This window comes from Oryx dammah, unplaced genomic scaffold, assembly GCF_014754425.2.
Source record: "Oryx dammah isolate SB20612 unplaced genomic scaffold, SCBI_Odam_1.1 HiC_scaffold_19, whole genome shotgun sequence".
NCBI lineage: Eukaryota > Metazoa > Chordata > Mammalia > Artiodactyla > Bovidae > Oryx > Oryx dammah.
The window spans coordinates 63,256,590-63,276,377 of NW_024070203.1; the positions used below are offsets into that span (position 1 = coordinate 63,256,590).

The window sequence follows — 19,788 nt, forward strand, 5'->3', positions numbered from 1 at the left end:
CTGGAGAATCCTATGGACAGAGAAATGGACAAGCTACAGTCCATGGAGCAGAACAGAGTTGGACACAACTGACCAACTAAGCTCAGAGATTATTCAGGATTAATGTGATGACCTTCAATGATGGAACATAATAAATAGCTGTCTAATTTGCTTCTATGTTAAAGGCATAATAGACACACTGAGATTTGAGACAGTACAAATTCCACAATTTTTCATACTTTTAGGTTGCATTTAGCAACATGTTTGTATTTAGTTTCCTTTTTTAAACTAAACTTGAAAGCCCAGACATTATGATAAAGTTAGGAAGAGTTTAAAGCATTAGTTTCTTTCATAAAGAAAGGTACGGTTAAATTCCCCAGAAGAATAGTATGGACCAGGTAATTGTTTTTATAGTAATGAGTACATGGACATCAAAATGTCTGATTTACCATGAGATCAGTTACTAAATATTAGTAATGCAAGTGTAGTTATTAATCATGTGTAAAGAAAGCCTCCACCGTATATTAGCTTAGTAAACATTACTGGCTAATTTGCATAACCAATATGCATTTAGTAGATTCTGATCTTCACAAAATAACTTGAATATTCAATAGCATCTTTTTCTGATTAAGGCTTTAAAATATATTAAAAATCTTTAAAATTACTTGATAATTGTCATACTTCATTTACCACTGGTCACCACAAAGTATAATCATTTAATTCTTTTGAATTTCTAAATAAAATTTTAAAAAGTGGTAAACAATCCACCTGCTAATGCAGGGCACCCAAGAGACACAAGTTTGACCCCTGGGTCTGGAAGATCACTTGGAGTAGGAAATGGCAACTCACTCCAGTATTCTTGCTTTGCAAATTCTATGGACAGAGGAGCCTGGTGGGCTACAGTCTATGATGTAGCAAAGAATTTGACACAACAGAGCGACTGAGCACGCACACATATAACAACACAAGCTGGAAGAATTAGTAATGGAAAAGTACTCTTTTGCTTGCTTTTGAATGAGAGACTGCTCTTGTTTGACTTCCTTTTTGACTTTAAAGCAGAAACCTGAATTAGTTGTTCTACTAATCACCTGCCTACAGCTAAAGAGGGGTGGGGGAAGAAGGCAGAACATGTTCAAATCACATAATGTGATATAGCTGTTTTGTCTCTTGCAAAGTGATTAAAATATTCCTTTGCATCTTGTCTAATATATATGTGTATATATATATATATATGGACAGAAGTTTGAAATGCAGTTTGTTGAGAAGGCAAAGTATATGAAGACTTACACCCTTCAATGGCTTTAAAAAATAGTCAGAAGTTTTCTAACCAGGAGCTGACTATTGGTTCTAATTAGTAGTTGTTCCTCCAAAATTCAGTTATTTTTTTTCTTATTAGGCATTTTAGCTGTCAAGATCCATTTAAGCATATCTTCAATCAGTTTCATGCTTCTGTTATAAAAATTGCATCTTTTTGTCATTATGTGAGAATTATTCTCTACCAAGAGAATAATTTTTGAAAAAAAATTTTTGAAAAAAGAGTTTAAGTGAAAAAAGAGTTTAAGTGAAAGAAAAAGAAAATCCTAATTTGGAGTCTTTAAAACAATTATAAAATTATAGTGAACTTTTATAAGATTAAGAATATGGAGATTTACTGTGACATATTTATGAGATATTTGGAAATTTTAAACTACTTTTTAAAACTATTTTGTATGAATGAAATTTTCATGCTAATAGTTAATTTTGATAATTTCTAAATAAAATAATTTGTGTATTTTAACTAATTGAAAATTGGTTAATCTCAAATTTTACTTTAAAAGTCTGAAAAATATTACCCAACTTCCAAAACAACCCACTAAATTCTAAAGTATATATATAGTTCATGACATTGAATATTTTATCATGTTGGCTTTTTTTCTGGCAAATGAAGTAAAGATAGATATTTACAAGGAGTAATTATTTCAGAGGTTTTTTTTAAATCATTTTGTCTTCAATTTTGTTTTGATTTTTAAATTCTCCTTTCTTCACTTGTCTTAAAATAAAAAAGAAAAATGATATTTTTCCCAGAAATCATGATGAGTCATGGCATAGACTATTCAAAGCATACTTTTGAGAAAAGTGTGGTTACATAGTTACCCATTCTGTCAAAACTTGTCACTTACTAGGCATTTGTTGCTAAAAATCATCTGTAAATAAATAATGAATAAGATTTACTCAAGGTCAGATAAAGGGTTTACTGTTTCTCCTTTTTCTCCCTATTGTGTTACAGTTAAAATGTGATATGTTTATGTGTAATAACTCTTCCATACATTGATTGATATAAACAAAACATCAGATCTGGTTACTTCACATTTTAGTGGCGTGTTTGTGTTTTGCCTTTTTATGTTAATTTTACTTAAGATGATAGAAGAGAATATAATTTATGAAATTTATCAGAAAAAAAAACAACATTTAAAAGAAAAAGTTAGCATCTAGTGCTACTGTGTCCCACAGGTTCTTCTACATTGACCCACACTACCTCCACTGGTGAGTTAGAGGAGCATAACAGGACTGCCACTGGTGCTATTGCTGTTGCTAGCACATCTGCAGATGTTACTGTATCCAGTGTTACAGCTGTCACCATCCATAGACTTTCCGAGGAACAGCGAGTGCAAGTAAAGAATCTCAGAAATTCAGGTCTGGACCCCAACACATCCAAGGACGGGCTCTCACCTCATCAAGCAGATACACAAAGTACAAGGAGAAGACCAAGAAATGCTGAACAGATAGAAAGAACTAAAGAGCTTGCAGTTGTTACTCATAGAGGTATTGGATGTTATTTTACTTGTGCCCATTTAGTTACAACCAAAGCTATATTTTGGTAATGATTCCAATTAGAGAATGAGCTGAAACAGAGCCAAGATGTAGGAAATGCAAGAAAGAATTCAAAGTAGCTGAAAAATATAGACAGTAAGCCAGAACTTGAATATTTGAAAACATAAAAGTTAGAATTAAAAAAAAAATCAAAATGAAATTCAAATGTTGGAGGGAGGAGGGAGTAAATATAGAAAGAAAATAATACATTAATGATAGTAAAAACAAACTACCTATTGTGTATTATATACCAATTATGGTATCTAGAGAAAATCTAATTAAAATAACCATTTTTCTATTAATAAGTGTACATATTTACAAACTGATGATTTAGCCAATGTAGTAGTTTTCATATTTGCATGAATTTTTTGTTATACAAATGCCAATTAATTATTAAGAAAATAGATAACTCGATTGGGAACAATGGGAACATTATATCTGGTGATTATTTTATATAGCTTATTCTACTATTTCTGAATTACCTATTGACCCATATGATTGTACTGAGAACAGATTTCTCATTTTGAAAAGGTAACAGGCTATTATTCCAGGCTTCCCTTGTGTCTCAGCTGGTAAAGAATCTTCCTGCAATGTGGGATACCTGGGTTCGATCCCTGGGTTGGGAAGATCCCCTTGAGAAGGGGAAGTTTACACGCTCTATTATTCTGGCCAGGAGAATTCCATGGATTATAGTCCAAGGGGTCGCAAAGAGTCGGACCCGACTGAGCGACTTTCCCTTTCCCTTTCAACAGTTATTCCTTGGTATTATGACTCCAGATTTAAGTGTTCCTTAATTTCCTACTTTAATTTTTAGAGATAAAAATATCAGAGTCAAATTATATGTTGATAATTTTCTAGTCAATTAATATAAACCTATAGTTGACAAAATTTAGGAAGTATAGCAAGAATTTTTTTTTCTGTTTTTTGGCATCAGCTTCACTGGAAAAAATAGTGCAATATGAAACACTAAAGAAACTTTATACTGATGTATTCATCAGTGGAAATATTAATGAAGTGAACATATTTCAAGTACAAATATTTACTCCAGCTCTGTTTCCAACTCAAAGTTATATATTCTCCAAAATAGCAATGATTTTTGTAGTATGATTATGTATAGTTTGCATGATATAGGTAATGGAAAACCATTCAGATGCTTAGTACAGACTGAGGAAAAAAAATTAAGACATCTTTGCATAAGCTGATTGAAAATCATACATCTCAGAAATTCATTTTCCATCAGAATTCGTACTGAAAGTAGTTACCTTGATTCTCTTTAATAAGAAGCATTCTAAAATGAATACTTAGCATGTGGTAATCTCCTTTAAAGGATTAAATTAATATCACCTTAGTTCTCTATTCACTCTCCTACCATGACTACTTCTGCTCATGTGAATATAGGGATCATTATCAGATTTACAATTGTTTAATCAAGTAGATAGATTTTTTTATTACAGGAAGTAAAAATATGTAAATATGTAAATATTGAAATATTGATTAAGAAAAAAGCCCTTCAGTTTAGTGTTTTCACCCTCTTTGGAAATTTGCATGCACTAACATAGACGCATTTCCCTGTATTCATTCTGTTGTCCATTGAAAAAAAAGGCAAGTAATCTTTGGACATGAGTTTATTGTTTATTAACTAATAATACATATGTTTCAGGTAAAGTTTGCCATCAAATGATTTGAGAAACCTTGGTGCTATATATATATTAAATATTTTGTAGAACTTAAACAAATAATTCAGACTGAAAAGAGAATAGTTATCAATTATTAAAGTGATTTGAAAGTTAATCTAAAATTTTGAAGTGCATTCAGCCAAATTTCAATTAAGCATCAAGATTACACCCTTAATTAATTTCAGTGCTCAAATTTTCTCAATTGTTATAATAATATTCCAATGCTGTGTTAGCATTCATAGCATTAGACGTGTTTCACTCATATTCTTTCTAGAATAGTGTTTATGAATATGATATTCAGTGATGCCATCTACCTTGGAAATAAATATTTTTAATTATTGATATTTAAATTATGCGTACAGAAAACATTTTAAATGTTATGTTCATTTTTAGTGACTTAAATTATTATACTTGCATCAAATCTTTATACAACCTCAATATATAGTTGTATTTTCAGACATAAAGCAGTCCTCAAAGACTTGACTCCTAAGCTGGACTGAATCTCTAAATAGGAATTTGCTGACATGAAAACAATATTCTTTTAAACAATAAATTTCAGCTTACCTAACATACCTGACATACCAACTGACATCTGTTCTGTGCAAAATAAGGATAAATAATACATGCCCCTTCTTTGAGAGACTGAGAGAGAGTAGAGGACATGGAGAAATCCATCCTGGTGGGACAAGGAAGATTTTGTAAAGCTCATGGCTGAGCAGAGTACTAAAGGAGATATAGGATGTATGTGGGCAGTGAGTCCTTTAATTGATGTTTTAGATGAGTCAATAAAGATAATACAAAACTAGCTTGCTTAATTTTCCTAGATATTTTAGAGGAAAAAATGTCTTGTTCTTCTATTCCATTCTCCACAATGTAGTCAGAATTACCTTGTAAAAATGAAAACCTGATCACATTCCTTCATTGCTTTAAAGCTTCCACTGATTTCCCAGTGACTTTGGGAATAAAACCAAACTTGATGATACCCCATGGGATCCTCTTATGTTTTTTTGTCTACATCTCCAAATTCATCTCATGCAACTCTGATAATCACTCTCTGTGTTTTTTGCCAAACAGAATTACTTTTAGCTTATTCTTTTTTGCCTCAGGCTAGTCCCATAAGCTATTCCTTCCTTTCAACCAAATCATTCTAATTCCTTTTCCAAGATTTAGCTGAAATTGTTAATTCCTGGAAATTTAGAATTTCCTGTTGTAACTCACCATTTTAAATTCTGTAGGTAGGGAGAGGATGAGTCTTGTTCATGGTTCATTCCCAGTGCTTAGAATAGCTTCTGACTCATAGACATATTTAGATAATATTTAGTAAACGGTTGAATAAATATTTGCAATTTCACTAGCCAGAGTATTCATTCAACTTACTTAAAGGCTAAAAATTATATTTTTCAATATAATGAAATGTTCATGTAGTTCAATTTAAAAATAGCTATTTTGTTATAATTATAATAACCAATGTTTTTAACCCCTTTGAAAACCAAATGTATTCTTACAAACTTAAAATGAAATATTGCTTTTTTATTATATTACTACTTAAAATTCACAGAGTAAAATTAGATATAAATGCCTTGCTTATGGCCGTTTTACATTTATAAAATCAAAGAAAATTTATTGATAAACACAAAATAATAAAGTCAGTAAACTATATATGAATAAATATGAATGTAATATTATGAATATTATTTTGCTGAGATTATCATCTAAAGCATATATACAATAGAGATTGTGATAGCATAGGTTTTTTTGATGTCTACAAGTGCATACAAAGTTTTGCACTGTGATCATGTACATTTTTCATTTTTTTTCTATTCGTACTGCAATTAAACTTTCATGTCTATGATGTCTTTTGATCATTGCTACTTTCTAATTGGTCTATTCTTAATAACTTGAGGCAATTAAAGTACTTAGTATTATCACTATGAAAACAAAGAAAACATAAATACTGAAATTGCACTTAGTATGTGGCACTTGGTATTTGTTAAGTGTGTCGACTCAAAAGTCTACATATTAATTTATGAAAAATTAAGTCACTGTAATGAATTTATTATAAAAGCTGCACAATTAATTTGAAAAAAGCTTAGAATATTTATCAAAGGTTTTTCAATCTCTGTAGGGTTCTGCTCCAATTAATTTTTCCTATAGTACTATAATTAAGCATCAGTGATTCAGTTCAAGGTATGTTCTTAAAAAATTTTTTTTTTCAGTTTCTACTTGTTCTCAGTGAAAGAAAACTTATGATTTTTTTCCATTTGAAAAGAGTCTTAGACATGAAATAAAATATAAAGAAGTAAAAGAGAAAAATATTGATGAAGAATGTTGGTTTAAATCTTCTTTAAATAGTGTGTGAACGCCACAGCTTATTAGCGCCCAATAGTTTTCAAAATGAACATTTGATTTTATTGATTGGATTTTAGTTTACTTTTCTTACCTACTGTGCATGAGAGTCTTTTCGGGTCCCATGAAATATTAGCGTTGAATTTCCCTATCAGTAAAATAGTATTGTAGCATTATATTAGGGTTATAGTGAGGATTAAACACAGTATTAGGTGGAAATGCCAAGAATCCTCAAGTATTTTCTCCCAGTGTAAAGGCAAAACAAAATTGCTCACCATTATTGGTTAGTTTTCAGGTCAGAGAACTAGGGCTGAGTCTGTACTCTTTCCCTTATTAGGTGTATGATTTTGAACAATAGCTTCAACTTTAGAACCTGAAATTTCTTGGTAACTGAGAGTACCTACCAGTAGGTATTTCATAATTATGTGAAAGAATTTAGCACAGTTGTTGGCTTATGTTCAGCAGATAGTAATTGTGTTATTTTTACTATTATTCATCAAATATATTTAACTCTTGCTATCTATGTGACATTGCTCTGGACAGTAGAGGTATAAAAATGTACAATGCAGGCTGTACTATTGAGTAGTCTATATAACTTATTTTATAAAGGAAAGCTTATTATGAGAAACATTGCTAGAGCAGTGTTTTTTTTTTTTTTTTTTTTTTTAATGTTACTGAAGTAAAGGAAAGGGATCTTTTGCTCTAAATATAAAAGTCAAGAAAGGCTGCACAGACATAAGATATTCGTACAAATTCTTGAGAGATGAACAGAAGTTTTCAACTAGTAAATTTTGTTTATATTACTAAGATATATAAAAATTGCTTTAAGTGGATAATGTGCTGAATAGAAATATGATGACTGTATATCAAAATAAGTAAAAGAAATATTCAAACTTCCTTAAAAGGATTATTTGCAGTTATATAAATAAACCTAAAAACAATTGATCTTTTTAGTTTATAGAATATCTAGATGTTTAAAATTAGATACCATAGTATCTAGTGATATTTTAAATTCCATCAGAATAGTTTGTTGTTTAAGTATAAGATTTTTTTGAAATTATTTATTAATATTTATATAAAATACCTTTTCTAACAATCTCTAAATAGCATAATTCATTACTATATCTCTAAGAGATTTTAATTCATTGTTGACTTAAAACAGTAAGAAATATGTAGTATGATTAAAACATTAAGTAAAGGGTCCTTAATTTCTAGGATTTTATATTTTAAAATAGATGGAATCTTTTAGATCATTTACTACAACACCATTACTTCTTATAGGGAATTGTCATCTGAAAAAGGCCATGTGAAAACCCAATCTTCCTACTGATAAACTAGTATTCATTCATCCTTCTATTTACTCATGGTTCATAAAGGCTTAATGCATGAAGACCCTTTTATTAGGTGATATTAAGGTTAAAGTAATATAGATGACAACCATATTTGGGTTTTCTTCCTCAAGAGTTTAATATTTATATTATTAAAAATAGTCATTTAATGTCTTTTACTCTAGATAGGTTTTTAAACCATTGTTTTTCTTACATAATACAGTAGAATGAGATTTCTTTTTTCCCCAGTATGTAGATAATTCCTGTCTGCTGTTAATAAGCAACCTTGGTAGCTGCTACTTTCATGTAAAAGTGTCAATATATTCTTCTGAAAAGTTCCCATATACATATATAATAATTATAAACACTCTTTTATTGTTTTTCTTAGAAATTTAGATGACTGTATCATCTTGTATAGTCAAATATGTGTCATTAGCATTTAATGCCATTGATGGTACTTGTTTTGATGTAATGTAGCAAATGCTTCCAGTATATTTAATAGCTAATGATCTTATTAATAGGATTGAACAGGGTTTTAACTTAGTTTATAAGATAAGGAGGGCTTCCCTAGTGGCTCAGATGGTAAAGAATCCACTTGCAATGCGGGAGACAAGGGTTTGATCCCTGAGTTGGGAAAATGCCTTGGAGGAGGGCATGACAACCCATTCCAGTATTCTTGCCAGGAGAATCCCCATGGACAGAAGAGCCTGGCAGGCTACAGTCCATGGGATTGCAAAGAATCCGACATGACTGAGTGACTAAACACAGCACGTAATGTAACATGAAATTATATTTAACTGAAATTTAATATGATGTATAAATGCTCCCATAAGGGCAGCATAAAAGAAAATCTATTTTAATTACCAGCTTGTAAGTAGAATTTTTAATTGTTTTCAACTTTAAGGTAAGAATAGTTAATTCAGCATACATTATTAACTTTAGGTCAGCAATTTTAATCCAAACAAAAGCAGGAATTAAAAAAATATAAGCAATATTTTTTTCAAGTAACATCATCTGAGTTTTACATTGCTCAATAAAAAGAGGAAAACATCTGATGAGTATTGCTACTCCTGCTTTCTTTTGGTCTCTATTTGCATGGAATATCTTTTTCCAGCCCTTTACTTTCAGTCTGTATGTGTCCCCTGTTTTGAGGTGGGTCTCTTATAGACAACATATATATGGGTCCAATTAAAATAAATAAATTTATACTTTTAAAAAAAGAAAAAAAAAGAGGAAAACAACATACTATCAGATATACAATCTACATTGAATTTCCAGTTTATTTCAAAAGTCACATACTATGGTATGTAACCATTTTGTTTAAAACAGTGGACTGTAATATGACAAAAACTCTATTGTGTAGAAATAACAGTTCTTGAGTGCCTAGTAGGTGCCTTTCACTAATAGGTTATTTGGCCACATGTAAAATACAGTTTAAGTCAATAGTTTGCAAGAACCTGTTTCAAACTATATATTAATATCTTTATAGAGTATAGATTTATAAATAAATAACATTCTTTTTTATTAATCTTCATAAGCTGCATCACCATGAGAAAATTCATTTATGGATGGTTACTTAGATCTTTGTGGATACTGATATGTGTTTATCAAGTATCAGGGCTTATTACACATATTATCTCAATGCTTAATCATATAAGCTTAAGTTTACAAAATTTAAAATATGGCCTCTATTTTCAAAGGAAAAGTATAGAGATAAGATAATAGTAAAAAATTATTGGTCAATTCTAAGAGAAACAATTTCTACAGAATGAGTATGTTAGGATGAGTTATAGGTACCTTTTAAAATTATACTATATTATATGTAGGAGAGATCAAACCTGTTCTGCCATAGGTTGTAGAACTTAGTGTATGAAATCACAGGAGGATACTAAATATAGAGAAAACTATTCTAACACTGAGTTTTGTTCAAATATAGATTGTGTGCTCCAGAAAGCAGCAAATTCCTAAGTCACTGATAAGATATATAAGCATAGCTTGACGGACAAATTGAGTATTTGGAAAGTATTTAAGCATCAAAGTATTGAAATGATATGACCACCTCTGTCCCTTCTAATCCAAGTGTCTATCCAGAGATCTCGTACATTAATTGATAGATTTATCGTCATCTTCTATTTTCTCTTGAGCTTTGAACTGGCCTGGACTTAACTTTATGGTTATCTCATTGTAGAGAGAGATAAATTAAAGCAAGCATAGAAGTGGCCAACACTACTATCGAGATAGTTGGATTGGCACTCTCCTTATCCCAGTTAATGGAAGTCAGCCATATAAACATTTTTCACCAGGACCACTGCCATATATATGCCTTAAGTTCCAGAACCTTTTCATTTGAGGACCTAACTTTTAGGTAGTTAATGTCCAACATTAACTTTAACATTAATGTCCAACAGGTCCTTTATCAAGACTTTCATTTGTCCGTTCCTTTGTTCCATCCTTCCCTTCCCTTCCTTTTCCCCCTCCCCTCCCATCCCCTCCCCTTCATTTCTCTCCCCTCCACTCTCCCCCTCCTTCCTTCCTTTCTTTTATCTTTCCTTTTCCTTTTCTTTCTTTCTTTTAGTGCTATTTCTTCACTTCCTTCTTCCTTCCTTCTATACATTCATCCTTACTTGTCTTCCTTATTGTTTTCTTTGTTTCTTTCTTCAACAAAAATTCACTGACTATTCGCATGTCATATTTTCTTCTAGTCCTTTGTTTATACAACATTGAACAAAACCTGGTTCATTGAGTTTATATTTAAATGAGGAGAAAAAGACAAGGAAATAAGCAAATAACTACCTAATGGCAGAGAAAACAACTAGATAGAAAGAGCTTGAGTTTTGCTTGCAAAAAAGCAAGCCTGATGTGCCTGGCTACTGTTGCTAAGTCTCTTCAGTCATGTCTGACTCTGTGCGACCCCATAGACAGCAGCCCACCAGGCTCCCCCATCCCTGGGATTCTCCAAGCAAGAACACTGGAGTGGGTTGCCATTTCCTTCTCCATTGCATGAAAGGAAAAGTGAAAGTGAAGTCACTCAGTTGTGTCTGACTCTTAGAGACCCCATGGACTGCAGCCTACCAGGCTCCTCTGTCCAGGGGACTTTCCAGGTGAGAGTACTAGAATGGGTTGCCATTGCCTTCTCCTGATGTGCCTGGAGTTCAGTGGAAAAAAAAGGAAAGCGGAGATCAGCTGAGAAACTGGCAGGAATTAGACTATATAGGCTTTGAGGCCTAGGTAAAGAGATTTGTTTTAATCTAAATGAGAGAGGAAGCAATTGGTAGACTTTATATTATCTAATATAACTTTTTATAAGACATCATTTTAGCAGGACAATCCCCAGGTGTGGGCATAGCAATCCACTCCAATATTCTCAGAGAGTCCTGTGGACAGGAGCCTGGTGGGCTACAGTCCATGGGGTCGCAAAGGTTTGGACATGACTGCATGACTAAGCATGCACACACATAAGAAATTTTAAGTAAGCAGGAGCAGGCGGACAAACTAGTATGGTATACAGATGTCAATTATTGATTGATACAGATTTTGGAGTCTAAGTCTTACACTATGGTTCTCAAATTTCAGTGTGAACACAAAACACCTTGCAGTCTTACTCAAATGCAAATTGTGATTTCATGAATTTTTGATGGAATCAGAGATTCTGCATTTCTAACAAATTTACATGAGGATTATAATTATGGAGAGAGACCAGTACATACCCAGCAGTACATGATAACTGGCCACTCTCCATGAAATCTTGTTCTCCACTAGAATATTTACAATGTTAGTAAACCATCTCAGATAATATGGTAAAAGTTATTTCTATAAAAATGACTATACTGGTGGGAGATTAACTAGTGGAAGGGATATTTTCTGGCAGATGGATTTTCCAGATCAACTTTAATGACAATAATTAATTCTGTCAACCCTTAGGAATGACTGAGCAGATTATATTACTTATGATTTTACTGGAAAAAATTGATGAATAATTGATGAAAGCATTCCCAAGCCTAATTTTAACTCCATTTATTGCTTTTTTTACCCTAAATCTATATCTTAAAATTATTTTTTAAATGTATTATCAAATAACAGAAAAAAACAAGGTTTTACTTTTACTTAACATGATTCAAATCTTTGAAAGTATGATAGGTAAAAGCAAAAGATAGTGAAAATCAGGATATGGAAAATGATTGCCAAGTCAAAAATTTTCATGATTGAATAAATATGCATCATCTTCTATTTTATATAAATGATGAATTTGCACTTGCCTGCTCAAATTCTCATGTCCTTCTTTATGAGTTTATTTGCTGTATTAATGTTCATGAATGTTTATCATAAATAATAACAAGATACAACATTTATGACATTTAAAAAATTGGTTATGTATGATTTTGAAGGTACTTTGATTTATTAAATTAACTATTAGTCTTTTGTGTAAGAACTTTGACACTGTTAGAGTAAATATTTATTTAACACATAGGGAACTGATAACATTTAGGTGGGTATACTATATATAAATGTTGACTGTTGCATTCTTTATCAATATCTTATCTTTATGTTGTTTTTTGCATTGTTCTCTTGACTATTTTCCTAATCATATTATTTTTTTGAAAATTGTGTTAATGTTGATACTTGTAGCAATTAAAATCCATGTCCCAAAATGTACCAATTTATTATTTAAATACATAATTATTTATTGAATATCATCTTCATATTTCATTTCCATATTTCATCACATTTGTGAAATTATGAAAACTATCATTCATAACAGTAAATATATTTTTATATTTTGCTGAATAAGTTGTATTTAGGGAGAAAGAAGAGAAAAAATAAAATGTTAGAAATTGCTTGGTAACAGATTTTACATTCTTAAAAGGTACTAGATAGAAATACTCTAAAATTACTGAGGACCTTTATGACAGTATTAAGCATGAAAATTTGTTTTTTTCACATATGATGTATCTGCAAATAATCATTTTAACAGTTTTATTCAATGCTACCCCTCAAGCCATGCTTTTGAGTTATTCCTATGCAGAGATTTTAAGTACTTCCAATAACCTCAATGTTTTCCTTTAAGTAAGTCTAAGGAAGCATACATCTTTTCACATTAACTGCAACTGTCATCTTGTAACAAGGATCTTATTTCATAAGTGGTATGTTTTTTTTTAGATTTTCAGCCCCATTTTTATGCTCACCAGTAATTATTAATCAGAGATTTTGATACCTTATTGTTTATATTAACATATTATCTCATTTATATAGAATGAGCAAACAAGGGAAATACTACTAATATGTATAGCATAAAAGAAAGAGAGTCTTAACTTTAAAGAACAAAGATGGCAATGATTTTATGTGTAACTGGCTTCCCCAAATGGTTATCAGAGATAATTATTTTGCCTGTGAATGAAATGGTCACAATGACTGTGGGGTTGTGGTTTTTAAATCTTTTTCCTTGTAAAAGTATTTGGAAGGGGCTAGACATTCTATTTGTGCTCAAAGCTGGTGCCAAAGTGGACTCTGCCTTTTGGAGTATGAAAGTATGGTTCTATGTTAGACATTTTTATCTTGTTCAGAGTTATTTTGGGGCATTTTCACCCACATTTGCAGCAAGCTGCTTCCCTCCATATAGTTTTCTAGAGCATATGGATACCCTGCTGTGCACAGTGTGAAATCACACAATTAAGCTTCACAATTTTAGGAAGAGAAGAACCTTTATATATGGCAGAACAGCATGGTGTTAGGTTTGGGGTGCATTGCATAGTGTATTTTTTTCCTCCTATCTAATCATTTTTATTCTAAACCATGGACTATAGCTTTTTAGTGTTGATGCTTAACTTTTCTTTTTCTTTGTCTTCAAATGGCATTTCTTCATAATACCAAATGGGATTAAAGTGTGAGAGATTTCTAGATTGATTTTGTCCAGACAAATTAGAAAATTTTTATTTACTTGGCTTACATTCAGGAAGTGAGGAGAGTGGAAAGCAGCGAACAGTGGCAGTCATCAACTCTCCTGAACTTTTCCATTTGAAAGGAATGAGCCAAAGCTGATTTTACTAAAAAAACAAAACAAAACTGTATGGTAATTTGAGTTTCACCTAACAGTTGGCTTTTGCTACACCTTTTATTCATCTGTTTATATTTTAAAAATAAGACTTCGAGAGGCTTCACACCATGGGATTATGCCTGGCACTATCAGTTAATAGTTAATACTATTTAGTACTAAATTCAGTTAATGAAACTGGCTCTGCTCCATACTAAAGTAAACCATCCTTAAAATCAGATATTGTTGCCTTCTATTATTAGCTTTTCATTAAAAAAAAAAAATAATGTGGATAGAGTAAACTAATCCAGTCCATTTGTGATTTCCCAGGATATATTTCAGTTGTTATTTCTGACTGGATATATGAAATGCTGTTATTCATGGTCAGGTGGTGGTGTTGATGCTAGGACTGAAGTTTTAAAGTCAAATGAATGAATGTATTTTACTAGTATATGTATTGGGCAATCTACTTAGCCTTTCTCCACTTTTATGTCTAGAAAGGAGGAAAATAATCCCATTTTGAATGGCTATTTTGTGGTTTAAATGAGACAGTGGAGAGAGTACCTATGCTTTAGACACACAACCATTAACTGATACTGCCCACTTCTGGAGACTTTACAAGAAGAAAATACGCTTTAGTTACATTAAAAGTTTTATCAGATAAAGGTATGTGAACAGAGTAAGAAAACAATTAGCACAGAGTTTTAAATTTCTTACATAGCTGATTTCCTTAGAAATAAAATATGTAGTCTAATTGGCTTCCTTAGTGGCTCAGTGGTGAAGAATCTACCTGCAGTGTAGGAGATGTGGGTTTGATCTCTGGATGGGGAATATTCCCTGGAAGGAAATGGCAACCCACTCCAGTGTTCTTGCCTGGAGAATTCCATGGACAGAGAAGCCTGGAAGGCTATAGTCCTTGGGATCGCAGAGTTGGACATGACTGAAGCAACAGAATGAGCATTAGCATATAGTATAATGCAATATTGATAGAGAATTATGGAAACTGCTGATATATATAGCTATATTTAGCTCTGTTCATATGGATCTCATGTATAAGTTATTACTAAAATAATGTGTAGTATCCAGTCCATCTTAGGTTTCTGTTAGCCCCACATTTATTTTTCTTGCCAGCTTTACCTTTGTTTCAATTACTCTCCAAATTCAGTACAGCTAATTCACTTGCCTTCCTTTTTATATCCTCGATCCTTGTGAATGCTCTATGCTTCTTGAGGAAATAATTGCTTGAAAGGACATAAGATGTGTGCTCTAGATTTCAAAACAAGTAAAGAAGTAAGCAACCAGTGGTAGAATGATGAGCAATAACCATCCCTATTTCTACTTAGATGTTATCTATTTAAGTTTAAGAGTCATTATAAACAAATTGAGAGATGACGTTTAATATAGTATCTGAAAAAAACCAAATCTCTAATGATTTCCTTGTGCCAGTGGTATATCTATAGAGTCTGTAGGGAAACTATTGAATATGGGCTAATTCAAGGAAGGTTTATTTACAAAGGGATTACTTGTAAATAAGCATATGTAAAGTACCACAAGGGATCATGCACCTAGGGTAGTAGCAACTAGGCTGTCATTATTCCCTACCCATTGGGATGAAGGAAGGGAGAGATGTTGGACAGATATATATATATAGATATAGATGTATGGCATAAAACAGACTAGTAACTTTCAGTTAAGGGCCCATCTCCAGTTAGCATAGTCGGAGAGACCTTTTAGAACAATCCTGATCCTACTTTCCTTCTTCCCTCTATCTTCCTGCTGCAGTTCTCTGGAGTTTGTTGATAGAACCTGGAGCATCTCAAATTTAAGTGTTCATAAGAATTACATAGTGGTCTTGTTAAAAGCTAATTTTAATTCATTAAGTCTGGGAGGGCTTGATAATCTGTTTTTCTAACAAGTCCTTAGTTGATGTTGGTGCTGCTAGTGTAATGCCACAGTTTGTGTAGCAGGATGTAGCTTATTCAGGTCAACCAATGTACAAAGAATAAGGAGGAGAATAGATCTGGAAAAGCACGTGGCAAGGCATAAAAAATGTGGAAAGGTATGGATGGGCTGTGAGAAGAACATAGATAAGTTATGATGAGAGTGCTTTGTTGTCTTCAATAGCCATGATTATAGCAGCATAACCCTGTGTCAAATACACTGTCAGAGTACATCTATGCTTGTTTAAAACAATCGGTAGAGATATCAAGCCTCCCTTGTGAAGAACTTTAGATAGACTATAATAATCTTATATCAGAAGAAAGAGGGGATATTGCTGCTTATTAAAGTAATAACATCTTCTGGATATTTTATTTAAAATTACTCAGTGTACTTAAGAAATTTGTAGTGGAAGAATATATTCCACTGCCATCAAGCTTATGATATGCATTACCCATGGTCACTCTTATTCAAACAGTTGGCTTCTTTCTGAATTAGTCTCATATTAGAGGCATTATACTATAGATAAATGATCTCTGACATTATGTATAAAACAAATATGTGATATAAAATTATGTCACTCATTTTAACTTAAAAAACATTATAGACTTGCAGGTATATTTTTGTTTTAGAGATCATCTGAGAAGTTTTGCCTAATCTTCATATTTTCTAAGGCTTTCATGTGAAAACCAGAGGCATTCTAAGCAGTCAAAAAAAAAAGAAGAAAAATTTAATTTTATCATTCTTTATGTTACACTATATAGTAAAAATATATTTCAGTAAAATTAATTAGTGAAAAGAGAAAAAAATTAAAAATAAAAGAAATATAAAATAATCACCATTCAAAAATCATAGGATATCAAAGCAAAAAAGTACATAAGAAAATGATTGAATTGAGTGGATATTAATATTTAACTGTAGGACTAAAGATAATTTTTAAAAGTTCACTTAAAGCTGTTAGAAAATGAAGATTAAACTTTATTAAATTAAGGCTGAGACAGTTGTAAAAGTGTTAAAAGTATTTGTGAACCATACCAATGGTAACTGTTTCTATATGGTGACTCTTATTATGCCAATTATAAGAATCCCTAAAGAGAATATAAAAATTCCACATTTTTCTTACAATCCTGACATTTTACTGCACACCGTAACTGTAAGACCTGTTACACTAAGCATTGTGTGTGCATCTGCAGGTGTCTACATAAGTGCAATGGATTTCTGAAGTTGTTCCATTTCTGGAAGAGAAGAGAGCCCATATACAAATTTTAGAATCTTTATCCAATAATTAGCATCCACTATTTATTAAATAAAAATAAAAAATTAATTCAATCTGGAAGACCTATGAAAATTAGCAAATTGATTTTACAAAATATGATGTCTTCTTTCACACTTATACTTGGTTCAGTTTTCTAAGTAAAAATTTTAGACTTATTTCTTAGTCTGAAGTGGTTGAAAAATAAAATTTCAAAGACTTATGGTTTAGGCTGATTTTTTACAACTATGAGACCTTATAGCCTTAGAATCTTTGTAAAAATGAAAATGGGCCTGTTACAAGAATGACATAAATTATGCTGAATACCTACACATATGTTTGTAATAACTGTTATGATTATATGTTAACATTTAAGAATGTTTCTATACATTTATACCAAATATACTAGTTTGGCCAAAGGATTTGGAGGGGTTTATAATGATATAAAAAAATAAAATTAAAGTTGGAAATCCAGGGAAAATTTATGAATTTGTATAACATCTCTAAACAATGAAAAAGACATAACACAAAATAGTTGAGAAATTTTATGATAGTGCATCCCCAATTGAAATGTCTTCTGAAAATGACCAGATCTTAAAATTATAAATAATTAAATAGCTAACATTTACTGAACTTTTCCATGTCCTGATTCTTGGTATTTATTGTAGAATTTAAGTATATAACACAATATATGATTGTAAATTCTCTTTCAACTAAAAAGAGGGGATCATAAGTGCTAGTCACAAGCTAGCAGGGTAGCATATATAGATATTTTGGACTTAAAAAATATTAAAGTATCTAAACTATATTCCTTAACTCTAGTGATTTTTAAAAGGTAAAATGCATTATATTTAAGTAGTTATAAAATTTAATATTCATCATTTCTTATAAAGTTAGTTGATCTAATTCTGTCATTTAAAAATATTTAGACCTTGCATATCCCTAAAATGTAAGTCTTTAAAAATGAACTTTCAGTGTTTTTGAACATGTTTCATTGCACCACTAATTTTCTTATCAAATGGAAGCCAGTATTACTTCTTTTCTTCTAACATCTTCTAAAATAAAATATTTTTGGAAACACTCATGAACCACTTACTAATATGCTGCTGAATTTTCTATACTTTTTTACTGTATAGGCCAGAAACATGATTTACTTGCAACATACCTTTAGTCACTTGCTAAAATTACACTACAGAAATATTTATAAAGCTAATATTCTTTTTCTAAGAAATTTATATCCAATGGTAAATTTTACATGAAAGATAGTAAAGAGTATCAGAGTAGTACTACCTAATTTTTACTGGCATCAGTGTAGTTTCTTTTTTTTAAATATATAAATTTATTTATTTTAATTGGAGGGTAATTACTTTACAATATTGTATTGGTTTTGCCATACATCTTTCTTCTAACGATAATATGGGATGGAATGATCAATTATCAGCCTTCATGTTACATATATTATGAAGAATTATTCTACCAGTGTAGAATGTAGGGGGAAAAAAAAAAAAAAACAGTGCTAACGTTTTTAGGCCTGTAACAGGGAACCGCCATTTACTTTCAAACCAATGAAACTTACTTTCAGAACATAGTAAACTACTTCTATAGTCTCAACACATTTTAATCTTTGAGATAAAATTGATATTTCTGATTAGTCTTTCCTTCTTCCTTTGCTCTAAATTCTATACCTAAATAATATGGGTAAATTAGTGAATCTCTTAGGAATATATAGAGAAGTTAAACAACTTGTTCCATGTCTTATGGGACTAGAACACAGGTTTCCCAACTTCTGGTCCAGTGAGAGAAATACTACAAATAACAGGCTGTGTTTTAAAGATCTGTAATAAAATCCCTACCAAGTGATTGAATTTCTTCATTACACATGTAAATGTACCTATTGTCAATGTTGAGATGAGCCATATTCTCAAGTTGGAACACATACACACACACATGAACACACATTAGTTAATTTTGATAACCAAAACAAAAACAGGCAAAATTTTATTAGTGTATTTTTTTTATTGAATATAAAGATAAAGGCATAATGATACTTATTTCAAAGTAAAAAGTAGGAATTATTTATCAAATTTTAAAAGGAGAGAAAGTCACTGTCTATTTGAGAAGTTGAATCATAAATAACCCCCGAATCAATAGGATTCAAACTCTCTCAAAAAAAAATTATTTTCATATTCAGAAGGGCTGTCATACTCTCACTTAATCACAGATTTACAATGAACTTATTACCACTTACAAGATAAATTATAGTCAAGATGCCTACTTCAAATTTGGAAAATTAAACAGAATTTTGCATTTATTTTTATTATTGTATTTAAATATAGATGTTCAGATAACATTTAATAAATAGTGGCCAATGTTTCTCTACAGAAACATACA

The 19,788-nt window shown here is 31.2% G+C and overlaps 1 protein-coding gene across 3 annotated transcripts in view; it reads left to right on the forward strand.

The window, feature by feature from the left end:
• Positions 1–19,788, forward strand: part of LOC120878903 (CUB and sushi domain-containing protein 3-like) — a 1,427,768-nt gene that overhangs the window by 563,530 nt on the left and 844,450 nt on the right. The window contains exon 7 of one of the 3 annotated variants that reach the window (XM_040261811.1): positions 2,470–2,781. The exons of the other annotated variants lie outside the window; for them this stretch is intronic. Within the exon in view, the coding sequence (XP_040117745.1) occupies positions 2,470–2,781 (312 nt within the window). The remainder of the gene's footprint in view (positions 1–2,469; positions 2,782–19,788) is intronic. 3 annotated transcript variants of the gene reach the window in all.